This window comes from Lactuca virosa, chromosome 1 (genome assembly GCF_052849685.1).
Source record: "Lactuca virosa cultivar CGN04683 chromosome 1, Lactuca_virosa_CGN04683_v6, whole genome shotgun sequence".
NCBI classification, from domain to species: domain Eukaryota; kingdom Viridiplantae; phylum Streptophyta; class Magnoliopsida; order Asterales; family Asteraceae; genus Lactuca; species Lactuca virosa.
This window is the reverse complement of record NC_136426.1, coordinates 313418485-313438611: the sequence shown is the minus strand read 5'-3', so window position 1 is coordinate 313438611 and position 20127 is coordinate 313418485. Positions and strand designations below refer to the sequence as shown.

At 32.5% G+C, this 20127-nt stretch overlaps 1 protein-coding gene and 1 pseudogene across 1 annotated transcript; one reads left to right on the top strand and one right to left on the bottom strand.

The window, feature by feature from the left end:
- The first annotated feature begins 3696 nt into the window (after positions 1-3696).
- Positions 3697-10884, top strand: LOC145131011 (UDP-sugar pyrophosphorylase-like; annotated as a pseudogene).
- Positions 10885-11946: 1062 nt separating this feature from the next.
- Positions 11947-15606, bottom strand: LOC145131006 (uncharacterized). The gene is made up of 7 exons (XM_079065748.1): positions 15503-15606; positions 12787-12885; positions 12592-12700; positions 12423-12494; positions 12287-12292; positions 12091-12156; positions 11947-11979 (listed from the first exon to the last, which is right to left on the bottom strand). Exons 1-7 carry the CDS (start codon positions 15604-15606, stop codon positions 11947-11949), a joined length of 489 nt encoding a protein of 162 aa, XP_078921874.1.
- Positions 15607-20127: the final 4521 nt, after the last annotated feature.

Sequence of the window (20127 nt, the reverse complement as noted above, 5' to 3'; positions counted from 1 at the left end):
GCAATATCTACGGTTATTGGTGTAGAAACAATTGAATTTTTAAGGGCTAAATGCATGAAACAGTAACATACTTTCCATGCCAACTCCTTATGTTAAAATTGATGAATGTTATGAAATTTGGTTTTTTGAATGCAAGGGTAAAATGGTTATTTTGTCTGACTATAACAGTTTATTCAGTCTAAAAAACAACATAAACCTTTGGTAACTTTTTATTTTTTTATGTCGGCTTTATTTCTTTACCACCTATAAAGTCACCTTACTCATACCGGACTTAATTGGGAAAAAAAGAATTATTGTTGAGTGTAAAAAAGAAGACCTCTTACCTGTTGCAGAGTATGTTGAGAAAGAAAGACCAAAAAATATTAGCATGCTGCCAGAGGTTTGATGATTCCCGCAGACTCCTGAAGTGAGTGGATGGTTAATATTTTAACATTAAAAATGTAACATAAAATCAAATGAAGCACTTAACTAAAGATATTTTGGAGTAGACATATAGTTACCTAATTGTTTAGATACAAAAGTGAGAGTAAAGTGGCAGCATTACAAGCCTCGTCCTCCCATCCGTTTTAATTTGTCATTGTTTAAGTCACTGGAGTTTTCGTCATATAATTCTAAAAAAAAAAAAATCGTTCACAGTCGTGTACACAACCTTCACTGGCTCTAATTTCTCCCATGTTGCTATGTCATTATCTCTCAAGAGCTGGTGCACTTTGGTTTAAGGATTTCATCGAGCAGTTAGCATACATAGTCAAACTCTCTTTAATAGTTCTTGTTTTAAAGTTTCTTCTTTCCAAATACATGATCTTCTGTAAAACTTTGCTAGTTTGAATGTAAATGGTTGCCAATTTCAGATTTTGCGTCTTTGTTTTGCCTCAAAATATTATTCCTGCAACAAAACCAACTTCATATGTAAGTAGCTTAATTTATAGAATGATTTTGATTAAATCAGATACACCAAAAAAGATAAGTCTTGCATGTTTAATTTTAGACAACTCTGTGAACAAAGGTCATGAAAGTTGATGATCAAATGAACATGAGAACATCCAGATAATAGAAAACCCTCCAACACGGAAGCATATTTATTAGTGGTGTTACCAAAACAATAGAAGATGATACCCTTTATGATTTGTTAACTACATCAATCATGTATTTACATTACAGATAATTAGAAGTTTTTACCTTTTCAATTTCATCGACTTTGAATGAGCATGATGACTGTAGCAGTTTCCGTTTTACAAACTGAAATCAGTAAACAAAAGGCAAATTAGAATTCCTTGGGTGATAAAAGTTTATCCACATGTAGTACAAACAATAACAAATCGAACTTAAAGAGAGTAACCAAGTAACCCTACCTGTGTCGATTACCGCAAATATCTTAAAAAAAAAAGTGTAAATTAATCCAAAAAGACGGAACTAAGGAATAGAGAAAAATAAATAGAACCTGAGAAGAGGGGTTTGAAGCTATAATAGTCTTCAATTAAGGAAGGGTCATTCCGTGTTTCTCCCTCGTCACTCTCCTTACAACAGCTAATTTTTTTCTCTCTCTTTTCTCATCTTTCTTTAGGGTTACGTAATTGGGTTTTATAATTCTCCTGCTGCTTCCTGCTATCATCGACGACTTCCGTTTGGCGATTATTATTTTGTCTCATGTCTTTCATGGCTTGTCGACCGGAGAGACCTGCTTCGTCTCACCTGTTGCTTTCTTCCTCTGTGTCGTCTTCGTCTCCTGTTCGGAAACGTCGACGACTGTCGGCCTTCATCTCTCTAACCTACGATGATTGTGGTGACTGCTCGCTCGCTCGTATGTCAGTTCTGTTGTGCTTTCTTCTGGTATGCTGAAAGGGTTCTCGCTACTTCTACTGTGAACCAACCATGGGGTCGGTTGTGATAATAACCAACGAAGGCGGCGATGTGAGGAAGGGCAAGTCGGTCTTTAGACGTCGACAACTGTCGGCCTTCCTCTCTCTAACCTACGATGATTGTGGTGACTGCTCGCTCATATGTCAGTTTTGTGGTGCTTTCTTCTGGTATGCTGAAAGGGTTCTCGCTACTTCTTCTGTGAACCAACCATGGGGTCGGTTGTGATAATAACCAACGAAGGCGGCAATGTAAGGAAGGGCAAGTCAGTCTTTAGATAGTGACAAAAGACGGTAGAAGATTGTAAGGGAGGAAAGTGAACAGAACATGAAAGCAGGGCCACCAAAGTGTAAAATGATAAAAACAAAGGACCTATCTTACCAAATTCCGAAAACCCTGTGGCGAAAATCTAAAGTAGTGAAAGTATACTGCTCAAACATCCCATGAGCTTTAATATATATATATATATATATATATATATATATATATATATATATATATATGATATATTTTTTTAATGTTATATAATTTATTTTTATATTATTGAAAAAAAATGAAAAAGAAAAAGAAAAAAATGATATGAAAATTAAAGTGGTATGTTGGGTATTTCCTAATAACTTTGGTGTGATGTGGAAAGTGACATGACATATGAAGTGACAACAAAATGATGTAGATGAGTGACTCATATCCATCGAATTGATGTTAACATTTTATTTGGATAAACTTAAAACTCTATTTTTTCTGTTTTAAACTTATAAAAAGTATTATATATATATATATATATATATATATATATATATATATATATATATATATATATATATATATATATATATATATATATATATATATATATATATATAGAGGAAGGATCATTTGAGAACTCAAAGTTTCCTGAGAATCCGAGAACTAAATAATAACCGTTAGATTAAAATAATAGAGGGTTAGGATGCTTCGTGGCACTTTCGTAAATATCTGAAAATAAAATGGGGCGGGGGCATCTTATTAAAATAAATCATGGACATTTTAGGGACATTTAATCACGCCAACTCTTTATGCTATCTCTCTCTCGATCCTCTCTCTACCCTTCATCACACATCCGGTCTCAAATCGTCGGATCTCAAATCCTGAAATCATCGTCGAAGTGTGACAGGATGCGAGTATAGTTCATCGGAAAATCTACAATGAAGCATTAGGTCGGTCGTTTTCTTCTGAATCTGATCTTGACTTGTCGATTTGGAGAAGATAGTCCTATCGAATGTCCAGTTGGAAATCTGAAGAAATATCGATAGATAGATATCAGATAAGAAATATGTACAGTTTGGCTGATCAATAGCTCTATAAAGCAGCAGATAAAGATGATCCCGAAGCTTTGCTTGAAGGTGTTGCCATGGCCGGTCTCGTTGGCGTTCTCCGTCAGCTCGGTGACCTAGCAGAGTCAGTACTTTCTTCCCTCCTCTACGTTTATTATTACATTTGTTAGCATTACATTTTATAGGTATTGAATTTTGGATTATAGTGCAATTATCTCGAAATTAGAATTTAGAACTCATTTTGCCTCCAATTCCGAGGGGTTGATATGTTCTCCAAAACCAGGGGTGGTAATTTGAGTTTGAATATGAACTTAATTTGAGTTTGAGTAGTCGATTTTTTTGTTTAGGTGTGTAATTAGGGTTAGAATATGATAAACTGATTTGAATATATACTCCAAAAATATTCCGTCTGCTATTTCTCTACTTCATTGTTGTAATCATCTTCTTCACATTCACCATTTTTTGTTTGCAATTACCGAGCTCTGTTTCTAGATCAAAGTTGATCGTCCTCACAATTTCCTAATTCATGGCTTCAACGGTCGATTCCGCCATTCAGAAACTCGCCACCGTTCAACTCAATGAACTCTCCACATCTTCATCTCCTAATCTCCAAAAAAAACCTCTCCATTCTATCTCTCGAACAGGTATGTGTGTGTCTGTTATAACAATGAGTCATACGGGATTGATTTTATCTTTTTGGGGTATGTGCAGATAGAGCTCGGAAAGATGTTGTTGGAGACAGGGCAGGTTAATTTGTTTGAGAATTGGCCTGATCCTGGTGTTGATGATGATGATAAAAAAGCTCTGCTTGCTCAGGTAATTTTACTTGCTGCTAGGGTTTTTGAATTAGGCAATTAAATTTGGTCGTTTCTATATGTTATTCCTTTGATGGCCGATCTCCATTGACCTTGGTATCGTGTAATCGCATCTTCATTACCCTAAATTGGAAATATTATATTAAAAGTATATCAAATCCTAGCTTTTTGATGCTTATGCAAAGGATTGCCACAATTTTTGTTGCTGTTTGTATCCTAGAATGACATTTGCTTAGTTCTTTTAGGTAGATTTGCTTAATTCAAGTTACCCTGGAGGTTTGGCATCATATATCAAGACCGCCAGAGAACTCTTGGCAGATTCAAAGGCAGCAAGGAACCCATTTGATGGCTTCACACCTTCTGTAAGTTACTACTATACCCCATATTGGTATCAATCACTGCAACTTGGCCTTTTGTTTTCTTGATTATCTGCATTGTTAAGTTTATCTCATTATGATCATTCAATATAAAAAAAGGTGTCTATTTTTGAAGGTTCCATCAGGCGAAGTCCTCACTTGTGGTGATGATAACTTTATCCAATATGAGGAGAGTGGTGTGAAGCAGATACAGAACGCTGCCTTTGTTCTTGTTGCAGGAGGGCTTGGGGAACGTCTTGGATACAAAGGAATAAAGGTTTTCACATCATTTTATCAATACTAATATCAAAACATTTGTTTATTTGACTTAATGCTATATAGTAAAATTAGCATCATCTTACAGGTAGCGCTTCCCATGGAAACAACTATTGGAACTTGTTTCTTACAACATTACATTGAGTCCATATTGTCCTTATCACAAGCTAGCTACAAGCATGCTCAAGGTTCTTCTTTTTTTTACTTTCTGTAGCATCCAAAAATTAGTCCATTAATTTTCTGATTACATCATACCATCATTACTTCTGAATTTTAGGTGAATGCCAAAGAGATGTACCTCTTGTGATAATGACATCAGATGATACACATGGGCATACGTTACAACTCTTAGAATCAAATTCTTATTTTGGAATGAAACCTACACAAGTAAAGCTTTTAAAACATGTAAACTTTTTTCACCATTGATACTCGTTACAATTTACAGCAGTTAAAATGGTGTTGACAGTTCACCTTAACCATATTCCAAGAAAAAGTTGCTTGCTTGGCTGATAATGATGCTAGGCTTGCTTTAGACCCAAACAATAAATACAAAATACAGGTGAGATTTTAAAAGTTATACAAGTTGATCCCTTTGGCTTTTCATAACATCATAATCTATTGTTTTCTTATTAGACAAAACCTCATGGCCATGGTGATGTTCATGCTCTTCTTTATTCCAGTGGTCTTCTTAAAGAATGGTGTGTAGGTCTTTTACTTTATTTGTGTCCTATATAATCTTTACATTTTGTAATTATAGCTTAAATTTAAGTGCCAATATTAACCCTCTTGATCCAAGTTATGAAGCCACTGTTACAATTTTTGCAGGAAAGATGCTGGTTTGAGATGGGTCTTATTTTTCAAGATACAAATGGACTTCTTTTTAAGGTTCATCTAAATCGTAGCATAATTACTTCATGTGGGAAAAAGTTTAAATAAAATTTAATTTGTTCCCATTTTTTAGGCGATTCATGCAACATTAGGAGTTAGTGCCACTAAAGAATACCATGTTAATTCCCTTCCTGTTCCTTGAAAGGCCAAAGAAGCCATTGGAGGCATTACAAAGCTTACTCATACATATGGTAAATTGTGTTGACTAGTGACTGTAATTTTTATTATGTTTTTAATATTTATTATTCATTGCTATACATGATTATTCTTGTGTCTAAATAATATGATATTAGGTAGGGAAATGGTGATTAATGTGGAATACAATCAACTTGATCCTCTCCTTAGAGCAACAGGTCATCTTGATGGTGATGTCAATTGTGAAACTGGCTTTTCTCCATACCCTGGAAACATAAACCAAGTATGATCTCAGATTCTCATCTGATTTAAAGCTGTTTTAGCACACTTGAAGCCTGTATAACTTCCGTTTTTATTTCATATTCCAGAAGTTCAAAATTTTATCTTTTCAGAATGTACTTTTGAAGGTCCAAACGATTCCTAGTGATTTTTCTATAATTTTTCCAATACAGGGACAGATTTGTAATTTTTGCTGAATTTTCCAGCTTTGGATTTCAAAGGCTTTTTGACCACTTAACACATTAAGCCATCACTAAGAACACCCACAAGGGTAAAAATTAGCCTCTTAACAGACGTGGCATGTCAAACAATAAAAATGTCATCCCACTCACAACCCACTCATCAAGGTACAAAATATTTGGTGGAAAACAAAGTAGGTTGCACAAATAGGAACTTGGATTTCTTTCACCATCAATTCTCATAGAAGGACTTTGAAAGATTGTTTTGAGGCTTATTGGGTGACTCAAAACATGATTTAATCTAAACAAACAAACAACAAAATCATGAGCACTCTTGTATTTATTTCTTTTCTTTCTCTGTCTTTATTGTTGGTTTGTGAGTATGCAGAAAGCAATTTTTCTGACTCCTTGGACATGCTTGAGGATAAAAGTTTAAAAATAGAAGATGATTCTGACTTGCCATCATGGTCAGGTGATGAACGTGGTGTCAGGGTGCTTATGAATGTTGATAGCTTTGGTGCTGTTGGAGATGGAGTTTTTGATGACACAAAGGTGAATATACATATATAGTCTTTCTTGAGTGTATTGATGGAGTCATTAAGGGGATTCTTTTTATTTACATGTATGTTACATAACAGGCCTTTGGAGATGCATGGAAGGAAGCATGTTTTACAGATTGCATTCACGGGAAGCAGTGCAATATATAATGATATGTGCATGAGAACTCAACTGTAAAAACGGAAGAACAAGACTCGGAAGAAGAACAAGGATCTCCATGTGGATATGATTCAAAGTGTCATCCAAAAACTCTTTTATCAGGTCAATCATAATTGATAATGGTTCATGTTCGAATTTTCTTGAATTTTTGTATTTGTCTGAATCATGGTGTGACGGTTATAAGTAAATCACATGTAATTCATATGTGAATTACATGTGATTCACAAGTAAATCACATATGAATTACATGTGATTCACATGTAATTATGAATTACATGTGATTCACATGTAATTATGAATTACATGTGATTCACATGTAAATCACATAAGAATTACATGTGATTCACATGTAAATCACATGTAACTCACACATGATTCATATGTAAATCACATGTAATTCACATATGAATTACGTGTGATTCACATGTAAATCACAAGTGATTCACATATGAATTACATGTAATTCACATATGAATTACATGTAATTCACATATGATTCACATGTAAATCACAAGTGAATCACATATGAATTATATGTGATTCACATGTAAATCACTAGTGAATCACATATGAATTACATGTGATTTACATGTATATAATATCTAATTCACATATGAATTACATGTGATTCACATGTAAATCAGATGTAATTCATATATGATTCACATATAAATTACATGTAATTCACATATTAATCACATGTAAATCACAAGTGAATCACATATCAATTACATGTGATTCACATGTAAATCACAAGTGAATAACATATGAATTTCATGTGATTCACATGTAAATCACTAGTGAATCACATATGAATTACGTCGCACACATGCATTTTGTGTGAGTGGTCTTTGTTAATTATTTTTTTTTTTAATTTTCTTGTGAATTTCACATTTGAATCTTAAAAGATACAATCACATGTGAATATCACATTATATAATCACATTTGAATCTTACATGATATAATCACATGTGAATCTTACATGATATATAATTGTGCATTTTTCTGAGTGTTCTTGCATTAATCAATTTTTTTTAAAATTTTTTTGTAGGTTGTGAAGAGTTTGTTGAAAATATTGAAGAGGTGAAAGTGATAAATTGAAGAAAATATGCAAATCTTGATATGAAGAAATGATAACACTGCTAATCTTTGTAGTTTTTTTATATTTTATTTTGTATCGAATACTTGTATTATGTTTATAGATTGATTAATAAAAATGAGATTTTTTATAATTTACTTACGAATATTATAGTATAAGAAATATGCATATATGCACCTAAAACGTTGATTTTTTTGTTAAAAAAATACAGTTTTGAAAAAAAGTGCACTTTTTTATAAAAATCGCAGTTTTTTTTTTTCGGAAAAAAATGCAGTTTTTATGAAAAAAAAAATGCAGTTTTTTGAAAACAAATGCAGGTTTTTTTGAAAAAAAAAATACAGTTTTTTTTTTCTAGAAAATATGCAGTTTTTTTAAAAAAAAATGCAGTTTTTTTTTTAAAAAAAATTGTAGTTTTTTTTTGGAAAAAAGATGCAGATTTTTAAAAAATTCTTTTTTTCATTTTTTTTGAAAAATTCATGTTTTTTGAAAAAAATTAAAAAATCTCCATTTAAAAAAAAACGAAAAAATTATTTTTTTTTAAAAAAATAAATCTGAAATTTTGAGTTATTTTGTTATTTTTTAGACATTTATATTAATATATTAAATAACACAAAAAATTAAACATTAAATGAGATTGGTAAGATGACGATCATGTCCTTAACGAATTACTTTTGATCCAACGCTCCACTTTTAGTTCTCGGGTTCTCGGAAAAGTTTGAGTTCTCAACCGATCTCAACCCTATATATATATATATATATATATATATATATATATATATATATATATATATATATATATATATATATATATATATATATATATATATATATATATATATATATATATATATATATATATAGGGTTGAGATCGGTTGAGAACTCAAAGTTTTCCGAGAACCCGAGAACTAAAAGTGGAGCGTTGGATCAAAAGTAATTCGTTAAGGTTTAATTTTTTTGTTTTATTTAATATATTAATATAAATGTCTAAAAATTAACAAAATAATTAAAAATTTCGGATTTATTTTTTTTTTTTAAAAATAATTTTCGATTTTTTTAAAAAATTGAGATTTTTGATTTTTTTTTTCAAAAAACATGAATTTAAAAAAAAAATGAAAAAAATATATTTTTAAAAACTGCATCTTTTTTTCAAAAAAAAAAAAAACAACATTTTATCTAGAAAAAAACTGCATTTTTTTTAAAAACTGCGTTTTTTTCCAGAAACAACTGCATTTTTTTCAGGAAAAAAACTGCGATTTTTATAAAAAAGTGCAATTTTTTTTCAAAACTGCATTTTTTTAACAAAAAAATCAACATTTTAGGTGCATATATGCATATTTTTTTCAAATGGATATATGCATATTTCTTATACTATAATATTCGTAAGTAAATTATAAAACATCTCATTTTTATTAATCAATCTATAAATATAATACAAGTATTTTATTCGATACAAAATAAAATATAAAAAAAATACAAAGATTCACAGTGTTATCATTTCTTCATATCAAGATTTCTATATTTTCTTCAATTTATCACTTTTCACATCTTCAATATTTTCCAAAAATTCTTCAAATCTACAAGAAAATAAAAAAAAAAATTGATTAATGCAAGAACACGCACATGTATATATCATGTAAGATTCACATGTTATTATATAATGTGATATTCACATGTGATTGTATCTTTTAAGATTTAAATGTGAAAGTCACAAGAAAATTTTAAAAAATAATTAACAAAGAACACTTACACAAAATGCATGTGTGCATATAGACGTAATTCATATGTGATTCACTTGTGATTTACATGTAATTGATATGTGATTCACTTGTGATTTACATGTGAATCACATGTAATTCATATGTGATTTACACGTGAATCATATGTAATTCATATGTGAATTACATGTGAATCAAATCTAATTCATATATGATTTACATGTGATTCATATGTGAATAATATGTGATTAATAATACACAGTACCATAACTATTCACATTACTAATAACATGTGATTAGTAATGTGAATAACTGTAGATTCATAACGATTTTTTTTAAATAAAAGGGGAAATGATTTTTTATTACCTGTTTTGTTTTGTAGCATGATGTTACCGCTCCAAGGTTAAATATCCCTGCAGCATGGTCACGTGCAATTGGAAAAATGAAATTTAACAATTGCTTCATCAACTCTTTGGCAAGAATGCTTCATTAACAAAGAGCACTTACACGAAATGCATGTGTGCATATAGACGTAATTCATATGTGATTCACTTGTGATTTACATGTGAATCAGATGTAATTAACTTGTGATTTACATGTGAATCACATGTAATTGATATGTGATTCACTTGTGATTTACATGTGAATTACATGTGATTACTATGTGAATTACATATGATTTACATGTGAATCACATATAACACATGTGATTTAAATGTAATTCATATGTGATTTACATGTGAATCACATGTAATTCATATATGAATTACATGTGAATGAAATCTAATTCATATATGAATTACATGTGATTCATATGTGAATAACATGTGATTAATAATACACAGTATCATAACGATTCACATTACTAATAACATGTGATTAGTAATGTGAATAACTATAGATTCATAATGATTTTTTTTAAATAAAAGGGGAAATGATTTTTTATTACCTGTATTGTTTTGTAGCCTGATGTTACAGCTCCAGGGTTAAATATCCTTGCAGCATGGTCACCTGCAATTGGAAAAATGAAATTTAATATTTTATCTGGAACATCCATGGCATGTCCACATGCCACTGGAATTGTAGCTTTGGTCAAAGCCGTTCATCCTTCATGGTCTCCATCCGCCATCAAATCTGCAATCATGACTATATGTAAAATTAAAAACTTTTATTGTGAAATTGTAATCAAAGAATCTGACATACAGAACAAAAAACGCAGCTGCAGTATTCGACAAGAAAGGAAACCCGATTAGAGTTGACCCGGATTCAAGAAGAGGGAACGCCTTTGACAATGGATCGGGTTTTCTTGACCCGACAACTGTCCTTTATCCTGGAATTCCAATAATGCCCCTGAATAGACTACTACACCTAAGGGTAGTTCAATGAAGAACAACTTTTCAAGATCTGATTCTTCAGTTAGCCATGAAGAGCCAAAAGAACGTGTTGGTGAGTTATCGCTTGTCTATTGTTTTTGTGAAAAGACGAGAATGCCCTTTTCATATTTGTGTCATTTGTTGATTTGGCAGTTCCTCCATCTTCAAAGCCTGCAACTACTTCTCTCAGAGTTGACCGTTTTCTGCGTCCGTTTACTTTAAAGGCTGTTCAAGAACTTCTTGGTAAAACTGGGACAGTTGTCAGCTTCTGGATGGATCATATTAAAACTCACGGTTATGTTACTATAAGTTCACTTTCACTTCTCTTTTTATACTTAAATAAGAAAATATTTATTTATTTATTTTTCTTCTGTAGTATTCATCTGTTGAAGAAGCTGTAGAGACTCGAAATGCAGTATATAACCTCCAATGGCCAGCAAATGATGCAGAGGATTTGAAGAAACCTTGTTGATCAGGAAAGGCAACAACACACCTAATTTGGTATTTATTGTCAAAAGTTTGATGTATATTTTTGTATAGGATCTGGAAATAAACCATTTTATTTTTTCTTCATAAACTATGTCTACATGAGGTCGCCTTGGTCATTATACTTTAAAAATTATACCCAATTATACTTTAAAGAAAACAATCAACTGTATAAAGCAAACAATCAACTGTATCTTATCGAAAAAATCACAGGTATCCTCACAAATTATATGTTTAAAAATGGTCTCTTTTGGAACATAGAAGCATGCATCTGTTCAGGTAAAGAGTATGTGAAACTCACCTACATGTTTAAAGGATATCAGAGGAGAGAAAACAAGGAGGGTTGTTAGAAGCAACAAGACCGAACGTGTAGTCCACCATTGTTGACCAAACCATTCTAGCATCACTCCTAAATGGTGTTCGTTTTCCCCTTCAGACCATGTTCCAGATAGTACATCACCTGTCATCACCACTCACCACCTTTAATAACTAACATCACACCATTTAAAACTCCAAATCTTAATTAAAAAGCACCCCCTCAGTAATATGTTATAGTGTCTCTTCAGTTTTCATATTTATGGAAAATTGCATATATATAACAAGGTACACAAATAGCACCACTATGGAAATCACTGACACTAATGACCCGTATTTTGCCAACAACCTCTGCGCATTTACATAATGTAAGATATTAATTCAGGGTTAAAAACGACATTTCACATTTGTCCAAATTTCTAAAACCAGATCACCAATATAAAGAAAAACATTGGTAATTGATAAAAAGGGCATTCCATACCTTAGCCTGAAAGAGTAGCATCCATCAAAGCACACATTCATGCATAACAACCAGCAATGCATTATTAGTTAAGAAGACATTTATTTCAATTCTAAATCAATTTATATAAATTTGTTTTAAAAAGTAAAAGACTTACAAGATCAAATGTGTTCTCACGTGGCTTATCTGATAGAATTTCAAGAGGCAGAAATGGGGTTGAATATGCTTCCTGCAACAGTAAAAAAGATTGTAAGACTAAACACATAATATAATATATATTTATAAATTATAATAATAAAATAACTTCATATTTGCATGAATCAAACCTGTAGTGCAGCCTTTGTGGGGACACGGAATGTAATAACAGCAGGTGTGCTGTAAAAGACAGTTTTTACTGTTGACTCTAGCTCAAAAGAGTGTGATAGAACAACACCACTGAAAATATGACAAGTAATTATTGTGAGAATGAACTAAAGAAAAGAAAACATCAATTCAAGAATAGTTTTTTATGTGATACATACACATCAAGTCTTTCCCATGAAGTTGAAGTGTTCCCTGAGATGATGCTGAATATCTCAGAAGACCAACCATCATCGCTGAGGCTAACATCATATGCAACCCTGAATGAAAAAGATGTCAAAAGTATGAGATTTTTCAAGAATAATTTGATATATTTGTAAAAACTTATATAAACAAACAACAAATGCGTAGCTTTTCATGGAAATATACCTACAATCGTAGTTATTAATATATACTTTTACTAATTAGTAACATTATTGAGTTCATAATTATAATTTGAACTATTTGATTACAATGAGCTTCAGGTCAAATATCTTCTCGCTGATCATATTGCAACTGCAAGACAATGTTACCTCTATCAAGCTTTCAGCATAGATTCTAAGAGGAAATATAATTGCTCTGATTTTCTTTTCCGATGACAGACTGAGCGAAGAGGAACACAAAGGTTTGTAACTTGAAGTTGAATTTGGTTTTCCAATTGATTAACGATGGGAAAAACTTACCTGTGATCAACGAGATAAAGCCGCTCATATTATCGATGTCGGACAGACTCTGGATTAAACGGACGGTGTTGCTGCTTCAGAACATCGAGTCGTCCTCTGGCTCAGAGACCGGAAGCTCAGAGGCGAAGGAGAATCGGGAGGTTCGGATCGATCGGACCTCTGGTTGATTTATTAGGGCACGAAACTTCGAGAGGGAAGAATGACGCAACCACCGCGATGTTAAATCTATCAATCATCGGAGAATCTTCAATGAAGGCGATAAGCTGTGAGTGATTTCAAGCTTCGACAATGTGAGAGAGGTGACCTTGAGCTCTCATAGATCTTGTCCAATTTCTCATCTGTTATTCGTTTATGAGGGATTTGAGAGAGGCATCGATTGATTTGGGGGGAGTAATATCTTCAGTACCGTAAATGCCCTTCGATTGATTTTTGAACAATACCCCCGTGTTTAATTTTCTCATTTATTTACATAAATGCCATAAAATATCTTAGCCCTTCATTTTTTTAATCTGACGGTCCACTTTTAGTTCTCGGGTTCTCGGGAAACTATAGGTTCTCAAATGATCATTCATCTCTTTCTCTCTCTCTCTCTCTCTCTCTCTATATATATATATATATATATATATATATATATATATATATATATATATATATATATATATATATATATATATATATATATATATATATATATATATATATATATCATTTTAAGAAAACATATTTTACTATAGAATATAAGTGACAAAATTGATATATAGGGGTGACTCATATCCATCCGGGTTAACGTTTTATTTGGATAAAACTTAAAACTTTATTTTTTCCGTTTTAAGCTTATAAAAAGTATTTTTATTTATATATAGTTATATACATATCATTTTAAGAAAACATATTTTACTAACGAATATGATTTTATACATCTAAAATATTTTGAAGTGTAAATATGTTTTTGATGTACTTATATTTATAAAATGCATTTTTGTACATATAAAATACGTTTTGAAAATTCTTTGGTGTTATTATCTCTTATAGTTTGCTATATCTTTTAATTAAAATAACTTTCGTGTGATTTAAACATTATATGGCAGTGGACTAAAACTTGGTTAAAAATACGTGACTACGATTAAGAAAAATACTTTTCAAAATCTTTTTTATGTAAAATATATTTTTAATGTATTTATATGTATAAAAACATATTATACAAAAAAATAAAAAAAATGTATTTACCATTTATTAGGTAACATATAATTGTTATATATAGACTAAACTGCACAAATGGTCCATGTGGTTTGCTCAAAATTGTCACTTTGGTCCAAAAATGTTTGGACTAGCACCAAAGGTCTAAAGTTTTCATTTTGTTGCTTGTTTGGTCCAATCTGTTATTAATCTTTTTAAAACGACGGATTTGCCCTTGATAATATGATTTTCCTTTTTTTCTTAATTGCTTTTCTAGTTTTTAGATTTAAAAAAAAAATAAAAATAAATTCTCTCTCTCTCTCTCTCTCTCTCTCTCTCTCTCTCTCTCTCTCTCTCTCTCTCTCTCTCTCTCTCTCTCTCTCTCTCTCTCTCTCTCTCTCCAAACACAATCCAAAATACACCATAATTCTAAAGTTCTTCAAAAAAAAAAAAAATACATACATACAAAACAAACAAACTCATAAATCTGAAACATTTCTGAAACTAAATAAACCAAAATTCCTAAAATCGAATGTGAAGCACCAAAAAAACCCAGAAAATGAATATGAAATCATATGTTCTTCAAAATTATTTCTAGAACTAAAAAACAGAAAACAAATCTGTAATCGATTTGTGTGTGTGGGATCGATCAAGAAACATCACCGATCAAGAAACATCACCCATTTAACAGGATCCACTGGATAACAGTTGGTTTCTCCCTTGAAATCTGATTGTAAGAAAGATCAGTAACCTGAACAGAAAACCCAATCGGCTTCAACCCGTCATTAAAATCGATTTTACAACCAATTCGAGCTCATCGTAAAGGTGGAAGCACTGGAAAAAACAACAACGAGATCTCAGCTACACGAAGAACTCGAACTCTAAACCAAATCAACCCTAATCCCACCATTTTCAGCCAAATCAATGGCAGCGACTCTGCAAACCCTAATATACTACCGTCGGACACAACCAAACACCATTCATCATCTTCTTCACCCTTATCCCTCCATCACAGCCTACAACCCATCATCTTCTCCACCAGTGGATCTGTTCGTCACCAGATCTAGGTTTTCCAGAGTTTGTAGAGGCGGCGGTGGCTTCGTCTATCTCCGACGATGACATCCATGAAACCCTAGCCGCCATGAACATCCCAGATCTGTGTCCGAGGGAGTAGTAGATGAAGAAGAAGGTAGATGAAGAAGCACAGTTCGTCGGTGGATTTGAGTCAGATACACGAGTGATTTGAATCAAATGTCGCTATGAACATCTCCAACTTAATGAACGAAGGTGATGGTGACAGAGTGGGGAGACGCTGAAGTTCAGATGCAAGAGCGATGAGAAGAAGATATTCATGGTTTGAGGCCAAATTTCTTTTGATTTTCATACACACACACACTAAAACCAAAGAAGATTAATGGTGTTAAGGTTTTAGAAGTGGGAGGCAGACGACGACTTGAGAGAGAGAAAGGGAGGGAGAGAGAGAGAGAGAGAGAGATTTATTTTTATTTTTATTTTCTTGTTTTTTTAATCTAAAAATCAGGAGAGAGAGAGAGACAGAGAGAGAGAGAGAGTGTGAGAGAGAGAGAGATTTTTTTAATCTGAAAATCAGGAGAGAGAGAGAGATTTATTTTTATTTTTATTTTGTTGACTTTTTTTTTTAAATCTAAAAGTTAGAAAAACAAATAAGAAAAAAGATAAAATCATATTAACAGGGGTAAATCCGTCATTTAAAAAAAATTAGAATAGATTGGACCAAAGCCGCAACAAAATGAAAGTTTTGGACCACTGGTGCTAGTCGAAACATTTTTGGACCAAAGTGACATTATTCGACAAACCACATGGACCATTTGTGCAGTTTAGTCTTATATATAATAAAAACCAACTCCTTGTCCTTGTGAATAGTATATTTTAGGGTTTTACAACCATAATATTTTAACATTTTGACATGTTTGGTCCATATGTAAAGAATAAATTACAAATATTGTCCCTAAAACTTATAGAAGTTTATTATTATTATTTTTATTATTTTATTTTTAATGAAATGATCAATGTATATTTAAGTAGTATATTCTTTGGCTTTTACATTTTCGTATGTTGGCAGGTTTGGTTTTTTTGTAGAAAAATAATTATAAAATTGTCCCTGTAATTTATAGAAAAGATCTCTATGCCGAATTTTTTCATAGAAAATGGTCCATTCATTTAAAAAACTTAGAAAAATGGTCCTTGCATAATAGGAAATTTACATATTACACACTCAATAAGGAGTGCATTAAAACTTATGACTATGACAAAGACAATTGGAAATTTCCGATGTATCCCCCATGAAGTAGGGATGGGGTAATTTTTTGTTTTTTTATATAAGTTAATGATGGATGATAAAAACAAGTTAAGCAAACTAACCCTTATAAATGAGCAATTTATTAATAATAACAAACTTTTATAAATTTGGAAAAATGTTCATTTTCTCTAGAATATATGGGGTATTATGGAGAAGCACTATTCATTTCAGAGTATTTGGTGGTAGGTGTTGTTTTGATTCTGGAACCTGACACCATACATTCTGGACTGAAAAAGTCAATTCTAGAGTATGTTAGTCAAAACCGTACATGTAGAACTAACATTCTGAACTAATGGATACATATCTCAGACATAAAAAAACTAGGTTTGTCTTCCCTGTTGGTGATTTTAGCATCACCATGTCATTTTATGTAATTGAAACTAACATGTGAGCTAAGGGGCTTCATAATATGTACTCTAATATATGTACAGGTATGTATGGAGTGCACACATGTATAAGATCGAATTAGAAGCCGGTTCGATGACAAGTCAGGGGTTCGGGGGCAGCCCCCCTGGGTCCGGGGTTTCCAAAGGGGCGCTGTCCCTTTGGTGGAGTCTAGAGGCAGCGCCCCTAACGGGGTCCCACTGCCAGGTTAACGAGCGGGGTCTTGAGGGTGATTATGGTAAAACTGACAAAATTCGTCAGTTTTGGAAACCCTTGATTTCCTCATTAAATTCCGGATTTCCCTGACTTGCTTCCAAAGCAACCTATGACGACCAACCCTAAGAGGCAAACCCTAATCTCGTTTATTATATATAAACGACTCTTGTCTTTGAGAAGACAAACACAAATTTAGGGGTGAGTGCAGTGCGTTTCGGTGCGTTTATTGGCCAAAACCTTACCACTAACCGCAAATGCGGTTAATCCATTTCCAAAACCGCTTGGTGCGGTTATTTTTGCGGTGCGGTTTTGTTTTTTTGTGTTTCGGTTATTAACCGCATGGATTTGGTGCGCTTATTTTGTGTGGTTTTTAACCGCACTTTAGAGTTCAAACAACTTTAAGATTTTAAACATATTACTTGTAATAATAAAAAATCATAAAGTATAAGACAATTAACTTAAATTACAAACAATTAATATCTTAAAAATGTTAAATCAATAGTAATTAACAATAAATATATTAAAATTGTCAAATTTCATCATTTTTCAAAGTTAAACATAAGAAAAAACCAACACTTTTGTCTTCTAGAATTTTATCCTTCTTTCATCCATGAAACTTGTCTTATTTTTAATATTTAATATATTAATAATTAATAAAAAATTTGTATATAATATATGCGGCGCGGTGCGGTTTTTGAAAACTAATAACCGCACCGCACCGCTAATTTGCAGTTTTTGAAAAACAGAAAACCTCACCATCGGTTTTTTATTGCGGTTGCGGTTTATGCGGTTAATTTTAGTTGCGGTGCAGTTTTTGCTCACCCCTACACACAATCATTAGCTCTCTTTTCTTCAATCGAACATAGAATCCTTCTAGCAATTTGGCTTATGATTTCTGTGCCTAGATTCGTAAGTGTCCTCTTGGATTATCTTAGGCTGAATTTCTTGCAACCCAGACATATGGTAGAAATATCAGTTCGGAAAATGTTCACATGATCCAAGGGGTATCCAGATCTCCAACATAAACCCTAATTCCTCCAACAACTGAACTGATATTTGCTGTTTCTGGAGATGGGAGAATCAATCCGCGAGATGGCCACAAAGTTTGTAAAGCTGGAGAAGTTTGTAGGAGTCGATTTTAGGTGCTGGACGAAGAAGATGCACTTCATGTTGACTACTATGAAAGCAGCATACATGGTGACTACTCCAAGACCACCAGAGGTTGAGGAAGGTGCTACTGAGACAATTGAAGAGATAAGGAGGAAATAGAAGTGGGACAACGATGATTACATCTGCAAAGGTCACATTCTGAATGATATGTCTGATGCTCTATTTGATATCCATAGTGAAGCCTTGTGTGCCAAGGAGTTATGGGACACCCTTGAATTGAAATACATCATTGAGGATGCTTCTAGCAAGAAGTTTATGGTCAGTGATTTTAATAATTTTAAGATGGACGATTCAAGGGTTGTCACTGAAAAATACAATGAACTTCTTGGCATATATGGTCAGTTTAAACTGCACCATATGAATATGGATGAATCCATTGTTGTGTCAAGCATCATTGACAAACTTACTCTATCTTGGAAGGATTTCAAACATAACTTAAAACATTAAAATGAGGAACTGTCTCTGGTTCAACTTGCTAGTCATATTCGTATTGAAGAATCTCTTCGCGCAAAGGAAAGTGACAAATCTGATAAACCCAAAGGGAAAGTTGAATGTGGACGGCCCTCGGTTCATATGGTTGAAAATAAACCAAGAAATCAGAACCAAAAAGGACATGGCAAACGTAAGCAAGAACATGTCCTAAACAGCTCCAATAAAAAGAAAAAAGGATCTGGTTTGTTGGAGGTGCAATCAGGTTGGGCATTGTAAGCGTGATTGTCGTGTGAACTTAGGAAACAATAATGGTGCTGTAAACAGTAGAGCCAATGGGAAGGTGAACGGTTCTTCGGGCCATGATAAAGGAAGTAAGCTTTTGACTAACTTTGATATTTCTAATCAGAATTATGTTTATTATGTTTAATTCATTCCCAAATCATTCTATGTACAAGATGATGATGTTGCTTGGTGGATCGACTCTGGGGCAACGAACCATGTATGCAAGGATAAACGAATGTTTGAAACATTAAATCCGCTTGAAGATGGATCAGTGCTGAAAATTGGAGACAATTCTTTTATTCCTATTTGTGGTGTCGGTGTTGTGTTTCTTGAATTTACTTCTGGAAGATAATTAGGCTTTTTCATGTTTGTTTGTTCCCAAGATTCCCAAGAATCTTGTTAGTTCTAGTTGATTGAATTCTGATGGTTTTAAACAAGTTATTGAGTCGAATAAGTTCATCTTATCCAATGGTGGAATGTTTGTTGGCTTTGGATATTTAAATAATAAAATGTTTCGTTTGAATATTGTTGACAAATTATTACCTGTTCAAAATTCTGCATTTGTATATTTTGCTTCTAATGTTGATAAATCTATGTTTTGGCATGTAAGATTAGGTCATGTCAACTTTAGAAGGATGCATGATATGTCAAAATATGGATTAATTCCAACATTTGATATGACTTCTGATAAATGTAAACCATGCATGCTTACAAAAGTGACAAAACAGCCCTTTCCTAATGTCACTAGAAATTCAACTGTTTTGGAACTTTTACACAATGACCTGTGTGATTTTCACTCCGCTCCGTCTTTGGGAAATAAAAAGTATGTAGTCACCTTCATT